We start from the raw sequence: 26,953 nt of genomic DNA, 5'->3' as shown, positions 1-26,953 counted from the left end.
TTTGAATTACAAACCATTTACTGTACCAGGCATGTAGGGAGGAACATTGTGGCCAGGGATGCATTTTCTCCCCAACAGCATCAAAGCGTGTGGCATCTGGGGCGTGGATGTGGAGACCCGGCTTTTGCTCTGGAGCTGGTTCGGATTACAAGGTTCAGCTTACGATGGAAAGGAAACCAAGCCTCACCCCAAAAGGGCCCCGTTTGCTCTGTCGCCCCTTCTGCGATCTCTCAGCCAGCCCAAGCTGGCCCAGGGTTCGAGAACCTGCTTCCGAAATGCACATCACCATCATCATCTTCATCATCCCCGAGGTCCATCAAAGAAGGGCCCCACTCACCCACCCACCCAACCCGGCTTTCCGGTCAAACGTCCGTCATCTCGTCCTCCAGCTCTGCATCCTCCGGCTCCCCTTCGGCCTCTTCCTCCTCCTCCTCCTCGTCTTCATCTTCCGAGGTCAGGTCCGGATCGTCGGCTTGAGCCAGGCACTTGGGGCAGGAGCAGACAAACAGGTAGTTTTCCCTGGGAGGAAAGGAAAGAGCGGAGAGCGTCAAGTGGGGACATCTCAGGAGAGAAGCTTTTTGAAATGCCTGACCAATTAACTTTACAACAAACTAATTTGCAGAATCCGCAAGAAGAATAGAAACCTTGTATGGACTTTGTAAAAAGTCAGAAGATGGCCATAACAGGATTTGAAAAACTAAAATAATATGAATAATACATAGAATCATAGAGTTGGAAGAGACCTCCTGGGCCATCCAGTCCAACCCCCTGCCAAGCAGCATTCAAAGCACCCCCGACAGATGGCCATCCAGCCTCTGTTTAAAAGCTTCCAAAGAAGGAGCCTCCACCACACTCCAGGGCAGAGAGTTCCACTGCAGAACAGCTCTCACAGTCAGGAAGCTCTTCCTAATGTTCAGATTGAATCTCCTTTCTTGTAGTTTGAAGCCATTGTTTCGCGTCCTCGTCTCCAGGGCAGCAGAAAGGAAGCTTTCTCCCTTCTCCCTATGACTTCCTCTCACATATTTATACATGTCTATCATGTCTTGTCTCAGCCTTCTCTTCTTCAGGCTAAACATGCCCAGCTCTTTAAGCCTCTCCTCATAGGGCTTGTTCTCCAGACCCTTGATCATTTGAGTCGCCCTCCTCTGGACACATTCCAGCTTGTCAATATCTCTCTTGAATTGTGGTGCCCAGAATTGGACGCAATATTCCAGGTGTGGTCTAACTAAGGCAGAAAATAGCATGGGGAGCGTGACTTCCCTGGATCTAGGCACTAGACTCCTACTGATGCAGCTCAAAATCCCATTGGCTTTTTTTGCTGCTGCATCACATTGTTGGCTCATGTTTAACATGTTGTCCACGAGGACTCCAAGATCTTTTTCAAATGTACTGCTCTCGAGCCACGTGTCCCTCGTTCTGTATCTTTGCATTTCCTTTTTTCTCCCTAAGTGGAGTATCTTGCATTTGTCACTGTTGAACTTCATTTTGTTAGTTTTGGCCAATCATCTCTCTAATCTGTTAATACAGGGTTATTACAAAAGAATGCCCCCAATTTTTTAAAAAAATCATGGTTAGTGTTTTAGTGAACGCACAAGTATAAAACCTACATCAATGTGAAGGAGAAGTCTTCATGGTTTTTTTCCACACTCATATGTGCCACCCGGCCGGGGTAATTACAAGAGTAGCCACCACAGACAGAGCTAGCCAGGAGATGGGTATACTTCAACCAACGGTGTGGAAGGTGCTCAGGAAGCGTCTCCACGTACACTCTAGTCTTGAGGTCACCCTTTTTCACTAGCACCCTACCAGAGCCCAGTAATATCTAACTACAGCAGTTTGTTTATTTATTTATTTATTTATTTGTCATGTCAGGAGCAACTTGAGATATTGCAAGTTGCTTCTGGTATGAGAGAATTGGCCGTCTGCAAGGACATTGCCCACAGGACGCCCGGATGTTTTGATGTTTTACCATCCTTGTGGAAGGCTTCTCTCATGTCCCCGCATGAGGAACTGGAGCTGACAGAGGGAGCTCATCCGCACTCTCCCTGGATTCGAAACTCTGACCTTTCGGTCTTCAGTCCTGCCGGCACAAAGGTTTAACCCATTGCGCCACCGGGGGCTCCTATTTATTTACAAAATTTATTTATTTACAAAAAAATTATTTATTTACAAAAAAATTATTTATTTACAAAAAAATTATTTATTTACAAAAAAATTATTTATTTACAGTTTATTTACAAAATCATATACAAAAGGGAAAAAATTGAAATTCCCAAAAAAGCAGTAGAAAGGGTGCTATAAAATTGCAGTAGTCCATATATTCAAGGATCAATAGTCCATAAAGGCAAGGTACATGAAATCCAGAAAATCAAGAGACGAAGAGGCAGCATAAATCCATAAGCATGAAAACAGTAGCTTTTCCAAGGCAAAACTCTTACAGGAACATAGGCAAACACAAGAGACAAGATTCATAGGCTAGTCATGTATTAACTTAAGACAACCTCATTGTCATGTATCATGTTCTGTAGTTGAGGGTGGTTGGTGGCGGCAGGCCTAGCAGTTGGTGATGGAAGGGTTAATGTAAGTCTTAGTTCTAAAGGGTTGAGTAATCTGTAAGCAAGAGTTCATGGGTGAAAGCAATTAAGGGTGGACCCATCTCTGCATGCAAGAGATGGGTTGCAGCTGGGTGTTTCTGGATATAAGCAGCTAGCCTTGGGACTGATTTTTGGGGGAGATGTATTTGTCTTATTTTGGTGGTAGATGCTGCTGGTTTTCCCCCAGGTTTGTGGATTTTCGGTATCCTGACCTGTCTCCTGAACCTTTGGGATCCTGGAACCTTGAACCTTTGGACTGGCTTTTGACTACGGTATAGACTCTTGATCCCTGGACTTTGTTTATTGAACTCTCAGCGTTTGACCACTGGACTGGACCTTTTGACTATGGTGTTATCTTGAACCTGCAACAGTGTTTGCTGTCAGTTTGTTTTATATTCTGTGGCTGAGTGCTATCTTTATGTTTTGGAGTATTAAAACAGCCAGAAAGTAAGTGCTGTTTTAATTAAATTGTTTAACACAAACTGGAAGTTTGGTTCATTTCTGCCTAAATAAGGCAGAGCCCTGGCAACGTGACACTCATGAATTACATAGGGTTTTCTCTGGCATGGAAGACTCAAGAGTTGGGCTGCCCAGTACTTTCATCCAAAACATCCCCTAAAGCACCTGGGATTTATTGGCGGTCTCCCATCCAAGGCAGGCCCTGCTAAGCTTCCGAGAGAAGATGGCATCTGGTAGCTTTAAGTTCCAATTCCTAGGATTAGCACCTGCTATACCTTGGGCTTAGAGACGTTTCTTCTTTTTGGACTGCCACTTTTTGGACAAATCAAAAAGGTACCATTCCCCATACATTTGGGGGAAAGTACCTGGTATTTGTTGACAGTTTCCAAGAGCAGGTGCTGCTGCTTTACCTTTTTGAAATGTGTTTTGGAAATTACTCCCCAACATAAAGAGATGTAAATATCAGCTCTGCATTAAAGAAACTCTGAAGCTGTTCCTCTTACCGGAGTACCTTGTGCCGGCTATGCCGACTCCGCTCTCGTTGGCAACAGTCTAAGTAGCTGATACAGATCTCCTGTTTGGATATAAAACAACCTCTTTTAGCACAAGAAGCAAATGCAATTTCAGAGAGATTTCTAAAGGATATGTGCCATAGGCAAAGAGTGGAGGCTGAAATGCCTTTCCTTGTCAGTAGCGAAGAGATTATTATTATTATTATTATTATTATTATTATTATTATTATTATTATTTTACTGACGCAAAACCACAGTATGTCACAGCAAACAAGATAAAAAATAACATAAATATAAATAAATAATTTTATTGACATAACATATATAAAGATGTTGTTCCAGAAGATATGATTGCATTCAAATATATGTAGATTGTTTTGTACATTAAAGAAGCCAGCTCCTGAAAATGAGTCCTAATGTGTCTTTAGGAGCAAACATTAATGTAAGGCCAGGTATTATATTCAGGGAAATACGTTACTACTACTATTACTCCAATCAGCCAACTATGTTCAGGAATTTGACTTTTGTTGGATGTGATTATGTGCAGATTTCATTTGCATGTTTTCTATGGGAATTTCCAGAGATACCCTGGAAGGCCTAGACCTTCCTAGAAAGAAAATATTACTCACACCTGCAGTTTGCAAGATGTCATAAAGGAGTACCTGGAGATTCCTATAAAAGTATTAATTTTTGTGTTTAAATTATTGTGATTTTACATTGTTTGATGTGCTTATTTATATTGTTTCTTCTATTTTATTTTTATTTTTACTAGCTTTACCCAACTTTCTCTCTTTCTCTCTCTCTTTCACTCTCTCTTTCTCTTTATTCTCTTTCTTTCTCTCTCTTTCTTTCTCTCTTTCTTTATCTCCCTTTCTCTCTCTCTCTCTCTTTCTTTCTCTCTCTCTTTCTTTATCTCCCTTTCTCTCTCTCTTTCTTTCTCTTTCTTTCTTTCATTCTCTCTTTCCCTCTCTCTCTTTCATTCTCTCTCTCTCTCTCTTTCTTTCTCTTTCTCTCTCTCCCTCCCTCTCTCTCTGCCTCTCTCTCTCTCTCCCTCCCTCCCTCCTTCCCTCTTTTTCTTCCCCTTGTACTTTCCCTTCTTCTTTCTTCCTTCTCTACCTGTTTCTTTCCTCCCTTCCTTTGCTCTTTGGTTCCATCTTTCCTCATCTCTTTCCTTCCTTCCCTCCCTCTTTCTCTCTTTCATTTCTTCTCTCCTTCGTTCACTCTCTCTTTCCTTCCTTCTCTCATTTTTTATTTCCTTCTCCCCTTCCTTCCTTCTCTACCTTTCTTTCTTTCCTTCATTCTCTCCTTCCCTCCTTCTTCCCCTCTTTCTCTCCTTCCTTTCTTCCCCCTTTCTGTGTATATGTGTTTTGTGTGTGTATATATGCATATATGTGTGTATATATTTGTATATATGTGTTTGCGTATATATGTGATTTTGCACCTGCGTTGTAATGTATTTTCTGGCTTTTAAAGTCTCTTCTGCTCTGTTTTTCAATGTGTTTAAGAGTGATGGTCACTCATTGATTTGAGAGGTTTATTGTGTCCAAATTTGGTATCAATTTGTCCAGTGGTTTTTGAGTTTTGTTAATCCCACAAACCAACATTACATTTTTATTTATATAGATTGTTGTATGCTGTTTATTGGCATTGTTGTATTGTTGGGCTTGGCCTCATGTAAGCCACCCAGAGTCCCCTTGGAGAAATGGTGGTGGGGTATAAATAAAGTTGTTATTATTATTATTATTATTATTATTATCATCATCATCATCATCATCATCATCATCATCTCAGGGCAAAAAATACCATATTTACATTTGCAGTTTCCCACTTACATGGGAACCCTGTGCCTCTGATCCGATTATTATTATGATTATTTTTATCATCATCATCACCACATCATCATCATTATTATTCATTTGCATGGGCACCTTCAAATACTGTATTTTGGGCAATGTTCACAGGGCTGTTACCACTGACCTCTCCCGGCCTGATGTCTTCCAAGGCTGTCAGGTGCAGGATGAAATTGTTGTCTGGGAACGAAGTCTCTGCGTTGGGGATGCAGCTGTGGTTACCTGGAACCCAAAGGCAGCCACATTGTACTTTTAAAGGAGCTAGTCCTTAGCGAGCACTTCCCGCCCCCAATGGGTTGTTTGGTTCTGCTACTTACAGCAGCTCTGCAACACGTAGAGACCGGACCCTTCGCAATTCAGGAATTCCCCTGTCTCTAAATCCAAAAGGAAATTGAAAAGAGAAAGGAGCTTTCAAAACATATACATATACAGATAGACAAAATGTCCCAAAGGATCAAAAGCATGGAAACGATGAATCTCTTTGAAGAGCAGCTCATGGAGATGGGGATGCTGAGTTTGGAGAAAAGAAGGTGGAGAGGGGACATGGAAGCCATGTTCAAATATGAGAAAGGATGTTTGCAGACGACACCAAATTGGGAGGGAGAGCCAATACTCCAGAGGATAGGAGCAGGATTCAAAACGATCTTGACAGATTAGAGAGATGATGGGCCAAAACTAACAAAATGAAGTTCAACAGGGACAAATGCAAGATACTCCACTTTGGCAGGAAAAACGAAATGCAAAGATACAGAATGGGGGACAATGCCTGGCTTCAGAGCAGTACGTGTGAAAAAGATTTTGGAGTCCTTGTGGACAACAAGTTAAACATGAGCCAACAATGTGATGTGGCGGCAAAAAAAGCCAATGGGATGTTGGCCTGCATCCAGAGGAGCATAGTGTCTAGATCTAGGGAAGTCATGCTCCCCATGCTCTATTCCGCTTTCGTTAGACTATACCTGGAATATTGTGTCCAATTCTGGGCACCACAATTCAAGAGAGATATTGACAAGCTGGAATGTGTCCAGAGGAGGGCGACTCAAAGGATCAAGGGTCTGGAGAACAAGCCCTATGAGGAGCGGCTTAAGGAGCTGGGCATGTTTAGCCTGAAGAAGAGAAGGCTGAGAGGAGATGTGATAGCCATGTATAAATATGTGAGAGGAAGCCACATGGAGGAGGGAGCAAGCTTGTTTTCTGCTTCCCTGGAGACTAGGACACAGAACAATGGCTTCAAACTACAAGAGAGGCGATTCCATCTGAACATGAGGAAGAACTTCCTGACTGTGAGAGCCGTTCAGCAGTGGAACTCTCTGCCCCGGAGGGGGTGGAGGCTCCTTCTTTGGAAGTTTTTAAACAGAGGCTGGATGGCCATCTGTCAGGGGTGATTTGAATGCAATATTCCTGCTTCTTGGCAGAATGGGGTTGGACTGGATGGCTCATGAGGTCTCTTCCAACTCTTTGATTCTATGATGTCCCCTTGAAGAGGAATGGACAAGGCTTGTTTCCTGCTGCTCAAGAGACCAGGATATGGAGCACGGGATCCAAATTGCAGAACTGAAAAACTATAGCAAAATCTGCCATAGCAGGATGTCTCTTCTGCAAAAACAGTCTTTACAGTTCAATAAACTTTTCCCTTTTTTTGATGATAGTACCAATTAGGAAATGACATTTGTAACTCTGGAACAAAAACTGCGTTACACAGTGCTACGTATTTTGAACCACGCCACTAGTAAGGACTGGTGTGCCAGGTGTATAGTGGTTCTTAGCAAGTCATCCAGTCCAATTAGCCATTCAGAGGGAATAATAATAATAATAATAATAATAATAATAATAATAATAATAATTAGTAATCTAAAATAAAATAAAATAATAAAATAATAAGACTAAAATAAAATAAAATAATAATAATACACAGAGAAGCCACTGAAATCCACAAGCATGTGGACAATTTCAACAGAAAGGAGGAAACCATGAAAATGAACAAAATCTGGCTACCAGTATTAAAAAAAACTCTAAAATTACAACAGCAAAACAGCAGAAGGAAAACAAACATTTTATTTGAGAACACAGAAATGCTGGACCACTTGAACAACCACCACATCAGACTACACAGAGAAGCCATTGAAATCCACAAGCATGTGGACAATTTCAACAGAAAGGAGGAAACCATGAATGTTCTGGCACGGCTGTACCAGGAGCTCCAACTTTACAATTAGGTGTAGAAGCTTTCCTGTAGAAAGCTTCGTCTTCTACAGCTTGGCTGGGGAATACAGTCTCAGCATAGCCTTTGCTGGGAATTTACAGCCTTATAGCTCCTTTACTGAAGGGATCCAGCTCCACAGCGCTATAGCCAGCCATTGCTGGGAACTGAAAGTCTACAAAGGACTCTGTCTGGTAAGGGCCACTCGCGGCAGCCAGAAGCAGTTGGTACCGGGTGTAGGGGTCCCACACCAGTAAGGCCTAAGACAGACTGCCCAGATAGAGGTTAAGGATTTCCCCGATAGCGAAGAAACAGTTTATGAAGATAGTTGCCTGTCCCCTGTGGACAAGATTGAGAAAATGTATTGTCGAAGGCTTTCATGGCTGGAATCACTAGGTTCTTGTGGGTTTTTTCGGGCTATAGGGCCATGTTCTAGAGGCATTCTCTCCTGACGTTTCGCCTGCATCTATGGCAAGCATCCTCAGAGGTAGTGAGGTCTGTTGGAATTAGGACAATGGGTTTATATATCTGTGGAATGGCTGGGGTGGGGCAAAGAGCTCTTCTCTGCTGGAGCCAGGTGTGAATGTTTCAACTGACCACTTTCATTAGCATTTGAAGGCCTGGCTGAGCCTGGGAAAATCTTTTGTTGAGAGGTGTTAAGATGTGCCTGGTTGTTTCCTCTCTGCTGTTTTGCTGTTGTAATTTTAGAGTTTTTTAATACTGGTAGCCAGATTTTGTTCATTTTCATGGTCTCCTCCTTTCTTTTGAAATTGTCCACATGCTTGTGGATTTCAATGGCTTCTCTGTGTAGTCTGACATAGTGGTTGTGAGAGTGGTCCAACATTTCTGTGTTCTCAAATAATATGCTGTGTCCAGGTTGGTTTCTCAGGTGCTCTGCTATGGCTGACTTCTCTGGTTGAAGTAGTCTGCAGTGCCTTTCATGTTCCTTGATGCGTGTTTGGGCGCTGCGTTTGGTGGTCCCTATGTAGACTTGTCCACAGCTGCATGGTACACGGTAGACTCCTGCAGAAATGAGAGGATCCCTCTTTTCCTTTGCTGAACGGAGCATTTGTTGGATTTTCTTGGTGGGTTTGTAGATTGTTTGTATGTTGTGTTTCCTCATCAGATTCCCTATGCAGTCAGTGGTTCCCTTGATGTATGGCAGGAACACTTTTCCTCTGGGTGGATCTTCATCTTGACTCTCGTGGCTTGTTCTTGGTCAGAGCAGAGAAGAGCTCCTTGCCCCACCCCAGCCATTCCACAGATATATAAACCCATTGTCCTATTTCCAACAGACCTCACTACCTCTGAGGATGCTTGCCATAGATGCAGGCGAAACGTCAGGAGAGAATGCCTCTAGAACATGGCCCTATAGCCCGAAAAACCCCCACAAGAACCTAAGATTGAGAAAGCCACTAATTGGTTAAAAAAGCCTTGAAATAGTTGTGATTTATTGAAGACCTTAGCAACAATAAAAACTTTGTTCAACCTTTAAGCAATCTAAAGACTCTGTTTAAGGAAATCCTAAGGCTTCTCATCTGAGGCAGCCCCAGCATCCCGTTGGGCGCACAGAATATACGTCCTGTCTACAGTCTCTTGCACAGGCCCAGCGAGTGACAGCACAATGAAAATCAACAAAATCTGGCTGCCAGTATTAAAAAACTCTAAAATTACAACAGTAAAACAACAGAGAGGAAAACAATCTGGGACATCTAATCACCTCTCAACAAAAGATTTCCCCAGGCACTGCCAGGCCGTCAAATGCTAATCAAGGTGGTCAGTTGAAACATTCACACCTAGCTCCAGCAGACAAGAGTTCTTTGTCCCACCCTGGTCTTTCCACAGATATATAAACCCTTTTTCCTAGTTCCAACAGCCCTCACTACCTCTGAGGATGCTTGCCATAGATGCAGGCGAAACATCAGGAGAGAATGTCTCTAGAACATGGCCATATAGCTTGAAAAAAACTACAACAACCCAATAATAATAAAACTTTATTTATACCCCACTCCATCTCTCTCAAGGGGACTTGGGGTGCCTTACATGAGTACAAAACACAACAATATAACACAAAAACATAATAAAACCAGAAAATAAAATACATAAAATGCAAAGCAATATAATAGCAACACAACAATAAAAAATCAGACATTAAAACACAAAAGATTTCGCTGGGCAGGGCCAAATTCAAGACAAAAATTTTTAAACACTGGGAGATAGGACAATGTCAAACGTCGAAAGGAGGATCCGGGGATGAGGAAGGATTTAATTGCACGAACCATAAATAAAGTGCTACTGAGGTCATTTAGTGCAAAGTTTTGGTCAGGGAGTATCTTACGTTCAATCACTGACGGCACATTGGAATAACCAGGTTTTCAGATTCCTCGTGAAGATTGCCAGCGTGGGGGCTTGCCTAATATCTCTTGGAAGTGAGTTCCAGAACCGAGGGGCCACCACAGAGAAGGCCCTCTCTCATCCTTGCAAGTCGCACTTATGATGCGGGCGGGAGTGAGAGAAGAGCCTCTCCGGAAGATCGAAGAGATCGTGTGGGTTCGTAAATGGAAATGCGGTCGCATCTAATCCAGCCCCCTTCAGCCAGGCAGGAATGCACAATCAAATCACTCTCAACAGATAGCCACCCAGCATCTGTTTAAAAACCTCCAGACTCCACTGGAAGGTACCCTCAAAGGGCATCTAGTCCAACCCCCTTCAGCCAGGCAGCAAGCTATTCCACTGCTGAACAGCTCTTGCCAACAGGATATTCTTTCCAATGTTTAGGTGTAATCCTTTTGTATCCATGGCTTCTTTTCCCACAGAATGAATGGTCCTCTTCCCGTATCATCCCCTGGGCCACCCACCTTTCTCAATGTCCTTGTAGAGCTGGTCAATGAAGGCGTCTAGCTGCTCCCGCTCCCGAGGAGGAAGTTGCAAGGCATCGCAGGCGTGGACCCATTGGCTCAGGGAGCTGCAAGGAAACCAAGAGACAGCATTGGGAGGTGAGTGTGATAGAAAGACTCCCCAAATCAACAAGCACAATATACACTTGGCACTTTTTGAGCACTTTTGAGTCTCTTTCAAACCACATTGATACCACTTTAACTGAGACCAAACAGGATGCCCACCAAACCCTTCTCGTGATTTTTGTTGGTCATGGGAGTCCTGTGTGCCACGTTTGGTTCAATTCCATCATTGGTGGGGTTCAGAATGCTCTTGGATTGTAGGTGAACTATAAATCCCAGCAACTACAACTCCCAAATGACAAAATCATTTTTTTTTGAGAGAAGGACATACATTGGGTTGTTAGGCGTCTTGTGTCCAAATTTGGTGTCAATTCTTCCAGTGATTTTTGAGTTCTGTTAATCCCACAAACAAGCATTACATTACAAAGCCTTCAACAATACATTACATTTTTATTTATATAGACTAGCCGTCCCCTGCCACGCGTCGCTGTGGCCCTCTCTGGTGGTCATGGGGGTTCTGTGTCGGAGGATTGGCCCAATTCTATCGCTGGAGAGGTTCAGAATGCTCTGTGATTGAAGGTGAACTACAAATCCCAGCAACTACAACTCCCAAATGTCAAGATTCTATTTTCCCCAACTCCACCAGTGTTCACATTTGGGCATATTGAGTATTCGTGAGTTTGGTCCAGATCCATCATTGTTTGAGTCCACAGTGCTCTCTGGATGTAGGTGAACTACAACTCCAAAACCAAAGGACACTACCCACCAAACCTAGTATTTTCTGTTGGTCATGGGAGTCCTGTGTGCCAAGTTTGGTTCAATTCCATCATTGGTGGGGTTCAGAATGCTCTTTGTTTGTAGGTGAACTATAAATCCCAGCAACTACAACTCCCAAATGACAAAATCATTTTTTTGAGTGAAGGACATACATTGGGCTGTTAGGTGTCTTGTGTCCAAATTTGGTGTCAATTCTCCCAGTGGTTTTTGAGTTCTGTTAATCCCACAAACGAACATTACATTTTTATTTATATAGATTACTAGCCATCCCCTGCCACGCGTTGCTGTGGCCCAGTCTGTGTAGATGATTTATGTGTTTATATATTTGTGTATATGTGTATATATGTGTTTGCATATATGTATAGATAGATAGATATAGATATACAGATGGGTGTATATGTTTGTGTGCATATGTTCGTTTATATGTATATTGTCTATATGTGTGTGCTTGTGTATATATGTGTGTATGTATGTCTATATGTATATGTGTCTATGTATGCACGTGTATATGTAAATATATGTGTATGTGTGCATTTATGTGTGCATGTGTATATGTATGTGTATATTTGTGTGTGCTTGTGTATATATATATGTGTGTGTGTATGTATGTATGTTTGCATGTGTATATGAGTGTATGTGTATATGTATATATAGTTCATTTTGGGGGGGTTTAAGTCCATTCTGCTGGGTTTTTTTGTGTTTTTATGAGTGATGGTCACTCATTGGCCTGATGGGTGTCTTGTGTCCAAATTTGGTGTCAATTCATCCAGTGGTTTTTGAGTTATGTTAATCCCACAAACGAACATTACATTTTTATTTATATAGATTACACTATGTAGCACAGGATAGTATATTTTGGCAAATAATAATAATAATAATAATAATAATATTACATATTTATATATACTGTTTATTATACAATATATAGTATGACAGCCCAGCCCCCTTCAGCCAGGCAGCAGGTTTTAACCTCTGGTCTGCTAGTAAAACTGAATGACCGTGTCGCATAATGTTGCATGTCTCAAAAGTGTGTCTCCAACATGAAAGGTTTGGCAAGCACTGGTGTAGAGGACGAAAGCCACTTACCTGGTTCCTATCCCTTGGCCATTAGTACCTACCAGGGCAAACAGTGACCGGAAGCCTTCGGGAGAAAACCACTGTGGAAGGAAGGGAGGAAGACAAGACAGGGAGGCTGTTAGGAATTGTGGGAGTTGAAGTCCAAAACAGCCAGAGGACCAAAGTTGGCCCATGCTTGATCTAGAGATATTTTTCTCTTTTCTGCTGAGATCAAGAGCTGCAACTCAAAATGCTTCCGCCGGACTTTCAGGTTGCGCCTACACTATAGAATTAATGCAGTTTCACACCACTTTTTTCTGCCCTCAATGCACTAGCACAAATCTCTGGAGAAGATCTTGCAAAACTGCAAATCCCCATAGCATTGAGCCATCCCTCACCCAAAGCAATGCATGGCAAAGTGGTAGCAAAGTGCATCTATTCTACAATGTAGATACACTCCTGTAGATCCCTGGAGAAGTCTTTATTTGGGTTAAAAAAAATAATAGCGATTTTTGAATTTATATTTTTCAATTCATTTTTTGCAGAATCCCTGTGGCCGTAACCTCAACTATAGTATAGTTGTTGTTCATTCGTTCAGTCGTCTCCGACTCTTCGTGACCTCATGGACCAGCCCACGCCAGAGCTCCCTGTTGGCCATCACCACCCCCAGCTCCTTCAAGGTCAGTCCAGTCACTTCAAGGATGCCATCCATCCATCTTGCCCTTGGTCGGCCCCTCTTCCTTTTGCCTTCCACTTTCCCCAGCATCATTGTCTTCTCCAGGCTTTCCTGTCTCCTCATGATGTAGTATAGTATAGTAGTAATAGTAATAATTGTAGTAATAATTTGAGACATAAGTGAAGACCTATCTCTTCTGGCAGGCCTACCCAGACAGTTTTAATGACAGATTTTAAACCTGCATCTTATGTTTAATCTCTGTTTTGTGTGTTTTAATACATTTATTTATTTATTTACTACATTTATATACCTCTCACTCCAAAGAGGACTCAGAGCGGCTCACACACAATACATTATATTATTAGCATTGTACAATATCAGTATTAAATATTACTATATTGTACTATACCATTATACTGTAATATTATTAAGTAATATTGCATGTAATATAAACATACAATTATAATATCATATTATTATGATTAGTATTATATTGCATTACATTATAATATTATAAATATATGTATATACAATATATTATCTTACATTATATTATTAGAATATTGTGGAAATATGATTTAATATGTTGATTTTAAAGAATGTTTTTAGGTGAATGTGTGTTTTACAATGTTGTAATCTGCCTCAAGCGGCAAGAAATAACATTTATTATTATTATTATTATTATTATTATTATTTGATACACAACAATATTAGTACACAGCAAACAAGATCACTATGCTGGCTGTTGTGTTTGATCACGTGTCTGACACGTCCCTAATGTCTAGGACTGTGTGATGTATTGGTAGTTGGTGCTCATCCCAATTTCTAAGTCAAAGAATCAGAGTTGTCCATAGACACCTCCAAGGTCATGTGGCTGGCATGACTGCATGGAGCACTGTTAACTTCCTGCCAAGGCAGTACCTATCTACATTTACATGTTTTCGAACTGCTAGGTTGGCAGGAGCTGGGGCTAACAGCAGGAGCTCACCCTGCTCCCCAGATTCGAACCGCCAACCTTTTGGTCAGAAAGTTCAGCAGCTCAGAGCTTTAACCCCCTGCGTCACCAGGGGGCCTGGTATAAACATCGTAAAAAGTTTATAAATAGGAGGTACCTATTGATCTCTTCACATTTGCATGTTTTTCAGCTGCTAGGTTGGCAGTAGCTCTGGAATCAAATCCCAGCCTGACACTGACCTAGAACTGGGAGCCAAAGAAGGCATCCAGAGGACATCTAGACCACCCCAGCTAAAAAAGACTCTGGAACCAAATCCCGGCCTGACACTGACCTAGAACTGGGAGCCAAAGAAGGCATCCAGAGGACATCTAGACCACCCCATCCAAAAAAGACTCTGGAACCAAATCCCAGCCTGACACTGACCTAGACCTGGGATCCAAAGAAAGCATCCAGACATCTAGACCACCCCATCAAAAAAAGACTCTGGAACCAAATCCCAGCCTGATACTGACCTAGAACTGGGAGCCAAAGAAGGCATCCAGACATCTAGACCACCCCATCCAAAAAGACTTTGGAACCAAATCCCAGCCTGACACTGACCTAGAACTGGGAGCCAAAGTAGGCATCCAGAAGACATCTAGACCACCCCATCCAAAAAAAGACCCTGGAACCAAATCCCAGCCTGACACTGACAAAGAACTGGGAGCCAAAGATGGCATCCAGAGGACATCTAGACCACCCCATCCAAAAAAGACCCTGGAACCAAATCCCAGCCTGACACTGACAAAGAACTGGGAGCCAAAGATGGCATCCAGAGGACATCTAGACCACCCCATCCAAAAAAGACCCTGGAACCAAATCCCAGCCTGACACTGACAAAGAACTGGGAGCCAAAGAAGGCATCCAGAGGACATCTAGACCACCCCATCCAAAAGACTATGGAACCACATCCAAGCAGGACACTGACCTAGAAATGGTATCCAAAGAATGCATCTAGACCACCCCATCCAAAAAAGACTCTGGAATCAAATCCCAGCCTGACACTGACCTAGAACTGGGAGCCAAAGAAGGAATCCAGAGGACATCTAGACCACCCCATCCAAAAAATGACACAGTGCCTGGCTTAACTGATTCCCTATCCATGAAAGTAAAGTCAGTTCCCTAATCCTAAACTCACCCTGCCAACATGGTCATCGTAAAGGGCTTCCGCGAAAAGCCCTCGGAGGACTTCTAGTTGGCCCTGGGAAGAGAAGAGACAGAAAAGGACACTCAATACTATACAGTAGTAAGGTAAAAAGATCTGCCCAAAGCAGAAGAGAGCGGGACTTTGGCTTCTCCTTATCTAGACACTATACCCTTATGGGTGCAGCCTGGAATCGCATTGGCATTTTTAGCTGCTGCATCACACCTTTGGCTCATGTTCAGTTTGTGGTCTCCTAGGACCCCTAGAGCCCCTTCCCATGGACTGTTTCCAAGCCAGATGTCCCACTATCCTATGTCTCTGCATTTCCTTTTTACTGCCGGAAGTGTAGTGTCCAAAGGCAGCTCTGACCTTAAACTTGTCTCCCAAGAGCTTGTGGACGATTTCTTCTTCCTCGTTGGCCGTTTTGCTGCAGAACTGAGCAAAGAGCTTGATCCACCAGTCTTTGTCTTTTGCCTGGAAGACAGGGAATCCTCTGCTTACAAACATCCAGAGAAGGAGACTCTACTAGACTCTTAGGCAGAAGCTATTCCATTCTCAAACATCTCTGACAATCATAGAATCCTAGAGTTGGAAGAGACCTCGTGGACCATCCAGTCCAACCCCATTCTGCCAAGAAGCAGGAAAATCACATTCAAATCACCCTCAACAGATGGCCATCCAGCCTCTATTTAAAAGCCTCCAAAGAAGGAGCCTCCACCACACTCCAGGGCAGAGAGTTCCACTGCTGAACAGCTCTCACAGTCAGAAAGTTCTTCCTAATGTTCAGGTGGAATCTCCTTTCTTGTAGTTTGAAGCCATTGTTTCATTGCATCCTAGTCTCCAGGGATGCAGAAAACAAGATGGAGACTAGGATGTGGAACAATGGCTTCAACCTACAGGAAATTCCACCTAAACATTAGGAAGGATGTTCCCGTCTCTTTCTCTATCCACCCCATGCCCCTTTCCCAATCCTTGGCAGCTACACACCTGTTTGATGGTGGCAACCATCCGGGCCATGAGCATGATGCTCGAAGTCTCGGGCGGGTAGTGGATGTTCCTGCGCAAAAGAGAGAATGGGTTTATTCTTATAGAGCTGTAGGATCACTGAATCTTAGAGTTGAAAGAGACCCCAAGGACCATCCAGTCCAACCCCCTTCTGCTAGGCAGAACACAATCAAAACACTCCCGACAGACGGCCATCCAGTCTCTGCTTCAAAACCTGTAAAAAAGGAAATTCCACCATACTACAAGGCAGCATACTCTGTTGGGGAACAGCTCTAATTGCCAAGAAGTTCTTCCTAATGTTTAGCTGGGTACATGGCCATCTATATAAATAAAAATGTAATGTTTGTTTGTGGGATTAACATAACTCAAAAACCACTGGATGAATTGACACCAAATTTTGGACACAATACACCTATCAGGCCAACAAGTGACCACCACTCATAAAAACACTGGAAAACCAAGCAGAGACTTTAAAAACCAACAAATAAAAAAAATTACATTACAATGCATTCACAAAACCAGACACACACACACATATATATGCAAACACACATATATACACATATACACAAAACTATGCACGCACACACACACACACAACACAGACTGGGCCACAGCAACGCGTGGCAGGGGATGGCTAATTAATTATAAATTGCTTCTGCCTTTTTACTTGCCAGATTGTTCAATCTATATCAAAAATGCTTTAAATTCTTTGAAATGAGTTAAATGGAACCCCAGGACCCCATTTAATAGCAACTGATAATGATGCTGATAATTAATTATACAAGCTAAGTATCCCTTTATCCAAAATGCACAGGATCTATAGTACAGCAACCTCTCAGTTAAGCAGCACGTATGAGGGTGCCTAGATGCTGCAAAAATTGAGTTTGTTTGCTTGAGAATTATTATTAAAAATTGGCCTAACTTATGTAATACTACACCATACCATAAACTCTATAATGAGTTGATATTAATACTGAAATATAGGAAGTCAAAGCAAATTAAGACAAATAAAACCCATCAAAGCAGATAATCCACATTATCTACTCTGAACTAGATGATATGAGTCTACACTGCCATATAATCCAGTTCAAAGCAGATAACCTGGACTGGATTATTGAGTCTACACTGCCATATAACCCAGTTGAAAGCGGATAACCTGGACTGGATTATTGAGTTTACACTGCCATATAATCCAGTTCAAAGCAGATAACCTGGACTGGATTATTCAGTCTACACTGCCATATAATCCAGTTCACAGCAGATAACCTGGACTGGATTATTGAGTCTACACTGCCATATAATCCAGTTGAAAGCAGGTAACCTGGACTGGATTATTGAGTCTATACTGCCATATAATCCCATTCAAAGCAGATAACCTGGACTGGATTGAGTCTACACTGCCATATAATCCAGTTCAAAGCAGATAACCTGGACTGGATTATTGAGTCTACACTGTCATATAATCCAGTTCGAAGCAGATAACCTGGACTGGATTATTGAGTCTACACTGCCATATAATCCAGTTCAAAGCAGATAACCTGGACTGGATTATTGAGTCTACACTGCCATATAATCCTGTTGAAAGCAGGTAACCTGGACTGGATTATTGAGTCTACACTGCCATATAATCCCATTCAAAGCAGATAACCTGGACTGGATTATTGAGTCTACACTGCCATATAATCCAGTTCAAAGCTGATAACCTGGACTTGATTATTGAGTCTACACTGACATATAATCCAGTTCAAAGCAGATAACCCGGACTGGATTATTGAGTCTACACTGCCATATAATCCAGTTCAAAGCAGATAACCTGGACTGGATTATTGAGTCTACACTGCCATATAATCCAGTTCAAAGCAGATAACCTGGAATGGATTATTGAGTCTACACTGCCATATAATCCAGTTCAAAGCAGATAATCTGGACTTTATATAGCAATGTAGAAGGGGCCAAAGTTTTACAGTAAACCTATTTTACATTTTTATAAAACTTGGAATTTTTTAAATTTGAACTATTATTTCTTAAGTTCTGGCTAACTGAGACCTCTTCTACCATGCCATATAAAATCCAGATTATCTGCTTTGAACTGGATTGTATGGCAGTGTAGACCCTATAATCCAGTGCAAAGTGATAATGTGGATTATCTGCTGTGATAATCTGGATTATATAGCAGTGTAGAAGGGGTCTCAGGCCAGATCTACGCCGCAATATAATCGAGATTAAAGCACAGAATATGGATTTTATATGGCAATTTAGAAGCCCCAAATGGGATGGGGTCTTGCAAGGGGGGCCCAAGGCACTTACCTCCAAGCCTCCTGCAGTTTGTTTAAGGGGTGGTTTGGATCCTGCCTGGAGGGCCCCAGGCACAGAACCTGGTGGTACTGCTCCCACGCAGCTTTCCGGCACTCGGCGCTGCAATACGTCACCTTGAAAAGAAGAAGCGTTTGGGGTAAAGCAAAGAACAACCACATTGGATGGGACAACGGGCCATCCAGTCCAACCCCCTTCTGCCAGGCGGAACGACACAACCTAAGCCCTCTATAATGACGTCTCACACCAAGGAGCTTCTTTTAGCAGGGAGAAGGAACAGGGAATTCTCAAATAGTGAATCCTACAAATTATAAGGAACTTCACACTAAGGATCACACCGCTGTGCCACCAATTACAAGTAATATCACAGGAGGGAAATTGATAAAACAGGGAAAGATATAACTGTGGATAGATATATCTGAATGACATCTGAACTGTGAGGGTTTTAAAAGGCTTCTTCAATTGGGTACGCTGCCACCTTATTGTTTAGTACTCAGGCTGAGTTATATGTGTGGAGAGGATACTTAGTAACACCTTTCTGTGTTACTATAGTTTTTATTTTCTTCAGAGGGCTTAAATACCAATGACGTTCACACACAGGCTGTTGTAAAGTGTTAACTATAATAAAACGTTTATTTAACAGGCTTAAACTCTTCTGGTACAAATGCGTAATGGTTTCTGTAAGTTAATGGCACAAAAGCTTTTGGTTACATTTGATGTACAATTCTTAGACGGGTACTGGGTTCAAATCTAGAGTTAACAAACAGGAGATTATCTTATGGCCGCCAGGGTTTCGCTAGGCCCACATTCTAACTGTTTAGGCCATCAGGCTTCACTAGGCCCACATTCTGGCTGCTAAAGGTAAGGGTTCTTCACACCCTCCCGACAGATGGCCATCCAGCCTTTGCCTAAAAACCTTCCAAGGAAAGTTTATTTTTGTTTTGATGAAAGTGATTTGACTGAATGCTGAAGAAACATTTTATGGCGTAAAGAAGGGGAGATGTACACATTGCATTGAAGAAGGGGGGGGGGGAATGACTCCCCCTTACCTGGCAGCTGGGGCAATGCTGGTGGAGGTCTTTCCGGATGGTGCATTGCTCCGGGCGAGGGAGGACCTGGAATCTCCCAAGGAGCCGCTGGGCGTTTTCTTCGGCCGTCTCCAAGGCTCGCAAACAGTGGTCGCAGGCTGGAATTGGGGTGAGAAAGAGGCGCATGTGTGGGGAGAAGAGAGCCTTCCAAAGGAAAGCATTCTTCAGATATATTCATTAACTAGCCGTCCCCTGCCACGCGTTGCTGTGTCCTAGTCTGTATATATGTTTTGTGTGTGTGTATATGTGTATATATGTGTGTTTACATATAGATAGATAGATAGATAAGATATATAGATAGATGGATGATAGATAGATAGATAGATAGATAGATAGATAGATCTATATAAATAAAAATGTAATGTTCGTTTGTGGGACTAACAGAACTCAAAAACCACTGGATGAATTGACACCAAATTTGGACACAATACACCTATCAGGCCAATGTATGTTCTTCACTCATAAAAACACGGAAAACACAGCAGAAGGGGCTTAAAAAGCCCCCAAAAGCTAAATGACAAAACAGAAAAAAGGAAGAAAGAGGGAGGGAAGGGGAGAAAAAAGAAAGAAAGAAAGAAAGAAAGAAAGAAAGAAAGAAAGAAAGAGGGAGGGAGGGAAAGAAAGAAAGAAAGAAAGGGAGAAGGAAGCATGGAAGCAAAGAGAGAAAGAAGGAAAGAGGTAGAGAAGGAAGAAAGGAGAGAAAGAGGGAGGGAAAGAAAAAGGGGGAAGGTAACAGTGCTCCATGCAGTTATGCAGGCCACATGACTTTGGAGGTGTCTATGGACAACACCGGCTCTTGGGCTTAGAAACGGAGATGAGCACTAACACACACACACACACACCCCAAGTCGGACACGACTGGACTTAATGTCAGGGGAAAATGTGGTTATGTGCATGCATTGTAGTGTATTTTTTATTTTTGGTTTTTTAAGTCTCATCCGCTCCGTTTTTCAGTGTTTTGATGAGTGATGGTCACTCATTGGCTTGATAGGTGTACTGTGTCCAAATTTGGTGTCAATTCGCCTAGTGGTTTTTGAGTTATGTTAGTCCCACAAACGAACATTACATTTTTATTTATATAGATAGATATATAGATAGATATAAATAGATAAAACTGCAGTAGAATCTCTAAAACTCGAGCAACTGGCAAAAAAGAAATAATATTTAAAATTAAAATAACATCAATTTTGAGTAGAAATTTAAGCTTATAATAATAAAACTGTAGACTACATTTGTCTTTATCTGTCTTGATTTGCTTCTGTATGTCAACATTGAGATGAAGTCAATACACAGTTTATAGTATAGTTGTATAGGCTATGCAGTAATATTAGTTAGGCTTGCTAACTCTCAAGGAACCAGAAACTGTATTTATCTGGCATCTACCAATTCCCATTGAAGGTTGATTAACTGAGAGTCTGCTGTTCTACCGTTCTAGAATTGGTAAAAACTATTTTTGGACTACATCTCCCAACTTACTTAAGAATCTAGATCAGGAATGGGCAGGCAAACTTTGGTGTTTTGAAGTTCAACAATTCCTAATAGCCGGTAGGTGAAGGACATTGCAAAAAGTGCTAAAATAATACAAAGATTTTTTTTATTTCATATCAAAAGCATTGCATAAATTAGTGTAAAACTGATAAAAATAGAAGGAGCGCAGGCGGCGAAATATCTTTTGACCAAAAACGGGCAACAGCAACAGCATTGTCTGTAGCCTCCAAGAATTCCTCCTCTGTACATGAGGCAGGGCATCGTGGACAAGCATACAGATGTGGAGTTGTCTGTTCTGCTCTACAGGCACACAAGGGGTGGGATTCTTTTAGGTCGTGCCATTTTGCCAGGTTGTCTTTTGATCTGCCCACTCCACTTCTGAGCCTGTTCAGGGACTTCCAAGTGGCCCATTCTTGGTTTGCCCCAGGAGGAAGACCCTCCTTCGTGGAGGGCCATCCAGTTGGGATTTCCTGGTTTAGCTGCCCAGAGGGATACCCTTGCTGTATCCAAAACGCCCGAAGTATTGCCTTTTAATATAAAGATGAGACCAGCAGATAAAAACATTCAAATTTCCTCACCTCTGTATTTATACATTGCATTCCAGAGGAACTGGGATGCCACGACAGGCTTCTCGGCAAAAATGGTTTCTCCTTTCTGGATCTTTCGGGTTGCAAAGAGTCCTTTCCCCTTTGAACAGAGAGAATAAGAAAGAGATGGTAAAAAAAAATCCAGGTTACAACAGCATTCACCTTCTTTGCTGCAGGCTCGTAAAATAAAACCCAAAGGTCACCTTTACTGTCCAGTCCAAATGTGCTAAATATATTACGCAAGTTTTCGAAGCTCCGTTAACTTCTTGATCAGGCAAAAGCTGTTTGGGGGCGGGGGAGGGACATACAGAAGAAAGGGAGAAGGTGATGGTGTTGGAGTCACAAACCTACATTCATCAGATTTAGGGCCTCTGATGCCATGATTTGAATTAAACTTCTAAGGGACAAAAAATCAACTGCATTACACTGGAAAGAGAACTACCACGACCTCCTTAAAAGCAGCTCCAACATGTCCGAAGAGTTTCCCTCACAAATCCTGCAACAACCAAGGATGAGCTTGCAACACTGTCCATTTGGAGGAAGTCACCAAAGCCATCAGCCAATTAAAAAATAACAAAGCCAGCGGACCTGATGGGATCCCTGTTGAAATCTTTAAAGAGGGTGGACCTGAGCAGACTTCAAAGGGCACCACTATCATCACCCTATCAAAAAGGGGGAAAGAACAGACTGTGGAAACTATTGAGGTATCACTGGGTTGTTGTAAGTTTTTTCGGGCTATATGGCCATGTTCTCGAGGCATTCTCTCCTGACATTTCGCCTGCATCTATGACAAGCATCCTCAGAGGTAGTGAGGTCTGTTGGAACTAGGGAAATGGGTTTACATATCTGTGGAATGACCAGGGTGAGACAAAGAACTCTTGTCTGCTGGAGCTAGGTGTGAATGTTTCAACTGACCACCTTGATTAGCATTTGATGGCCTGGCAGTGCCTGGGGCAATCTTTTGTTGAGAGGTGATTAGATGTCTCAGATTGTTTCCTCTCTGTTGTTTTGCTGTTGCAATTTTAGAGGTTTTTTTAATACTGGTAGCCAGATTTAATACTGGTAGCCTTCGACAATATAGTAAGGTATCTCCCTTTTAACTTTCGCTGAGAAAATCCTCGTACACTGCCTACTACCAATTCCAGAAGACATCCTCCCGGAATCCCAGAATGGATTCCGCCCCACCAGAGGAACACTGGATATGATCTTCACTGCATGACGGCTTCAACAAAAATGCAGGGAACAAAATCAACTCTGTACATCGCATTCATTGACCTTGCAAAGGGATAGTAAATCGCAGAGATCTCTGTTATAGTTCAGTCTGCTGGGTCATGGTTGATTTAAGATGAAGGTTCTTTTTTTTGCAATGAGTGTTATCTCGGCCAAATATCCCCCACCCTATGCATTTGATTTCTGTGACCTAAGCACACAATCTAAGATCTTTTTGTTTTTTTGGTAAAAGCTAAATTCAACAGAGGTTTGTTTATATAATAATAATAATAATACTTTATTTGTACCCCACTACCATCTCCCCAAGGGACTCGGTGCGGCTTACATGAGGCCGAGCCCAAACACAACAGTACAAGCAATAATCACAACAATACACGCAATTAAAATAAAACATGAACAATAAACATATATCATTAACAATAAGTCAACATATAGTTAAAACTGTGGGAAGGCCAAATGTAAAAATTAAAATTGGAAATAGTGCTGAGGCATGGACGAAAAGGTGATAGTGGCGTTTGTGGAAGACATACGAACAGACCTAAAAGTGTAAAGTGCTTTGGAGGACAAAGTGCAATGGGATCATTATTCCGGGAAGGCACACTGGAACAACCACATCTTCAAGCTCCTCCTGAAGACTGCCAGAATTGGGGCCTGTCTGATGGGAGTGAGTTCCAGAGTCGAGGGGCCACCACCGAAAAGGCCCTCTCTCTCGTCCCCACCAATCGCGTCTGCGAAGCTGGTGGGATCGAGAACAGGGCCTCTCCAGATGAACGAAGAGATTGTGTGGGTTTTTTTCGGGCTATATGGCCATGTTCTAGAGGCATTTCTCCTGACGTTTCGCCTGCATCTATGGCAGGCTTCCTCAGAGGTCTGCTGGAGCTGGGAAAAAAGGGGTTTATATATCTGTGGACTGACCAGGGTGAGACAAAAGGCTTTTGTAAGTTGGGCTAGGTGTGAATCTTTTCAACTGACCACCTTGATTAGCATACAATGGGCTGACTGTGCCTGGAGCAAACTCTTAATGAAAGGTGCTTAGAAGTCCCTGCCTGTTTTTCTCTCTGCTGTTTTAATTTTAGAATTTTTTAATACTGGTAGCCAGATTTTGTTCATTTTCATGGTTTCTTCCTTTCTGTTGAAATTGTCCACATGTTTGTGGATTTCAATGGCTTCTCTGTGTAGTCTGACATGGTGGTTGTGAGAGTGGTACAGCATTTTTGTGTTCTCAAATAAAATGCTGTGTCCAGGTTGGTTCATCAGGTGCTCTGCTATGGCTGATTTCTCTCAACCACAAGAACTGAGTGATTCCGGCCATGAAAGCCTTCGACAATAGATTGTGTGGGTTCGTATACAGAGGTGTGGTCACGCAGGTAGGCGGGTCCCAAACCATTCAGGGCTTTGAAGGTAAGAACCTGCACCTTGAATTGGGTCCGGTAGATGAATGGCAGCCAGTGGAGCTCCTTGAACAGGAGGGTTGACCGCTCTCTGTAAGGAGCCCCAGTTAACAACCTGGCTGCCGCCCGTTGGATCATCTGAAATTTCCGGGCCGTTTTCAAGGGCAGCCCCACGTAAAGTGCATTGCAGTAGTCCAGTCTAGTTTAGGGTGGGCATGGCCCAATCCATTTGGATTTAAGCACCTGCCGTATCCGGATTCGGACTCTTGATTCATTCGACCCAGTGCAGTCGGCTCTGACTTATAGCCCCAATAATCTAAGGATTCTGGCACATTTGTTTCCTATCTCTATCTAGAGATGCCGAGGATCAAAAACCGGGACCTTCTGCAGAAGAACATAGGAAGCTGTCTTTCTACAAAGCCAGATCCTTGTTCAACTTTATCCTTTAATGCCAATGATGCAGTCATCCTTGGAACCATTATGGTGATGAAATCCTGGGATTTGGAGTTTGGTGAGACAGAAGCATTTCCTTGGTTGAGGAAGGCAAAAAAAAAAACTTGTAAAAAGGACATCTCTTAGGGCCCTTCCACACAGCTATATAATCCAGAATATCAAGGCAGATAATCCACAATATCTGCTTTGAATTGAGTTATCTGAGTCTACACTGCCATATATAGTATGGTTGTGTGGGTTATATGGCTGTGTGGAAGAGCCCTGAGTGGATAGGCAACTTGAAATCATGCACACATGGTAGCTGAATATGCAGTCAATCACATATAATCTTTGAGGCTAAGCAGGGTTGGTCCTGGTCAGGACTTGGGTGGGAGTCCATTCGGAGGAAGGAGCTGTGCAAGCTGTTTTCCAAGTATTCTTTGCCTAAGAAAACTCCATTTAGGGCTGGCCTAACATTCCCTAAAAACACCGAGGACCCTTCCACACTGCCATATAACACAGAACATCAAGGCAGATAATCCACAATATCTGCTTTGAACTGGGTTATCTGAGGCCCCTTCTACACAGCTATATAAATAAAATCCCCATTGAACTGGATTATATGGCAGTGTGGACTCAGATAAACCAGTTCAAGGCAGATACTGTGGATTATCTGCCTTGATATTCCGGTTTATATAACTGTGTGGAAGGACACTGAGTCCAGACCACGCATGTGCAAATTTGGGCACTCCAGGTGTTTTGGACTGCAACTCCTGGGTCCTATGGCTGTTAGGAATGGTGGGAATTGAAGTTCAAATACCTGGAGAACCCAAATTTGCCAATGCCTGGTCCACACTGCCCTATAATCCAGTTCAATGTGGATTTTATACAGCTGTGTGGTAAGGACCACAATGGGTCCTTACCACACAGTATTCAGCCTTCTGATCAACTGGGTGGAAGGATAAAGCTATGGCTGGATCTACACTGCCATGTAATCCAGATTATCAAAGCAGACAACCCACAGTGATCTGCCTTGAAGTGGATTAGATGGGTCTACACTGCCATATAATCCAGTTCAAAGCAGACAACCTGGTTTTTGTATGGCAGTGCGGAAGGAGCCTTGGAGAGATGCCCTTTTTTGGGAGAGCTTTGCCATATATATAATCCAGATTACCAAAGCAGAGAACCCACCTTGATCTGCCTTGAATTGGATTAGATGGGTCTACACTGTCATATAATCCAGATCAATGCAGATAGTCTGGTTTTTGTATTGTAATGCAGAAGGATCCTTGGAGATGTGCCCTTTTTGGAATGCTTTCCTTTCCTTGCATTGGAAGATCTCTACACTGCCATATAATCCAGATTATCAAAGCAGACAACACACATTGATCTGCCTTGAATTGGGTTAGATAAGTCTACACTGCCGTATAATCCAGTTCAATGCAGACAGCCTGGCTTTTGTATGGCAGTGCGGAAGGAGCCTTGGAGAGGTGCCCTGTTTTGGAGAGCTTTGCCATATATATAATCCAGATTATCAAAGCAGAGAACCCACCTTGATCTGCCTTGAATTGGATTAGATGGGTCTACACTGCCATATAATCAGGTTCAAAGCAGACAGCCTGGCTTTTGTATGGCAGTACAGAATGAACCTTGGACAGATGCCCTGGTTTGGAGAGCTTTGCCATATATATAATACAGATTATCAAAGCAGAGAACCCACCTTGATCTGCTTTGAATTGGATTAGATAGGTCCACACTGCCATATGATCCAGATCAATGCAGACAGCCTGGCTTTTGTATGGCAATGCGGAAGGAGCCTTGGAGAGGTGCCCTGTTTTGGAGAGCTTTCTTTGGAGAGAAAGAGAGAGATCTCCTCTGCATTGGAAGATCTCTGCTTGGAGAGGTTCCCTTTGCAAGGGAGGAGGGCTCCATGCCTGCCTGCCTCGCCTCCCGAAGGGGCCTGTCTGTCTGTCTCCCTCCCCACCCACCCACCCACCCACCCCCCATAATGTCCCGTGCTGCCCCCTCCAGCTGCTGACCTTGGCGGTGCTGATGAAGCGCACTTCGGAGGCGTTGCGGGCTCCCGGCGACGGACAAAAGGCGAACGCGTCGCTCGCCGTGGGAGCCGCCATCTTCGCCCAACTCTGACCCTTCGCCGCCGGGAGGAGGAAGGGGAGGAGCGGAAGGCGATGCCGCA

General features: G+C 42.8%; 1 protein-coding gene across 1 annotated transcript; it reads right to left on the bottom strand.

Annotated features, from left to right (window-relative positions):
• Nucleotides 1–26,953, bottom strand: SMYD5 (SMYD family member 5). The gene is made up of 13 exons (XM_060779457.2): nt 26,796–26,953; nt 21,695–21,803; nt 19,590–19,726; nt 18,535–18,656; nt 16,207–16,276; nt 15,589–15,693; nt 15,214–15,276; nt 12,436–12,506; nt 10,471–10,577; nt 5,733–5,789; nt 5,543–5,637; nt 3,557–3,627; nt 1–519 (listed from the first exon to the last, which is right to left on the bottom strand). Exons 1-13 carry the CDS (start codon nt 26,886–26,888, stop codon nt 363–365), a joined length of 1,257 nt encoding a protein of 418 aa, XP_060635440.2. The 5' UTR covers nt 26,889–26,953; the 3' UTR covers nt 1–362.

The sequence above is a fragment of the Anolis sagrei genome, chromosome 5 (genome assembly GCF_037176765.1).
Source record: "Anolis sagrei isolate rAnoSag1 chromosome 5, rAnoSag1.mat, whole genome shotgun sequence".
Taxonomy (NCBI): Eukaryota; Metazoa; Chordata; class Lepidosauria; order Squamata; family Dactyloidae; genus Anolis; species Anolis sagrei.
This window is presented reverse-complemented; position numbering and strand designations above follow the sequence as displayed.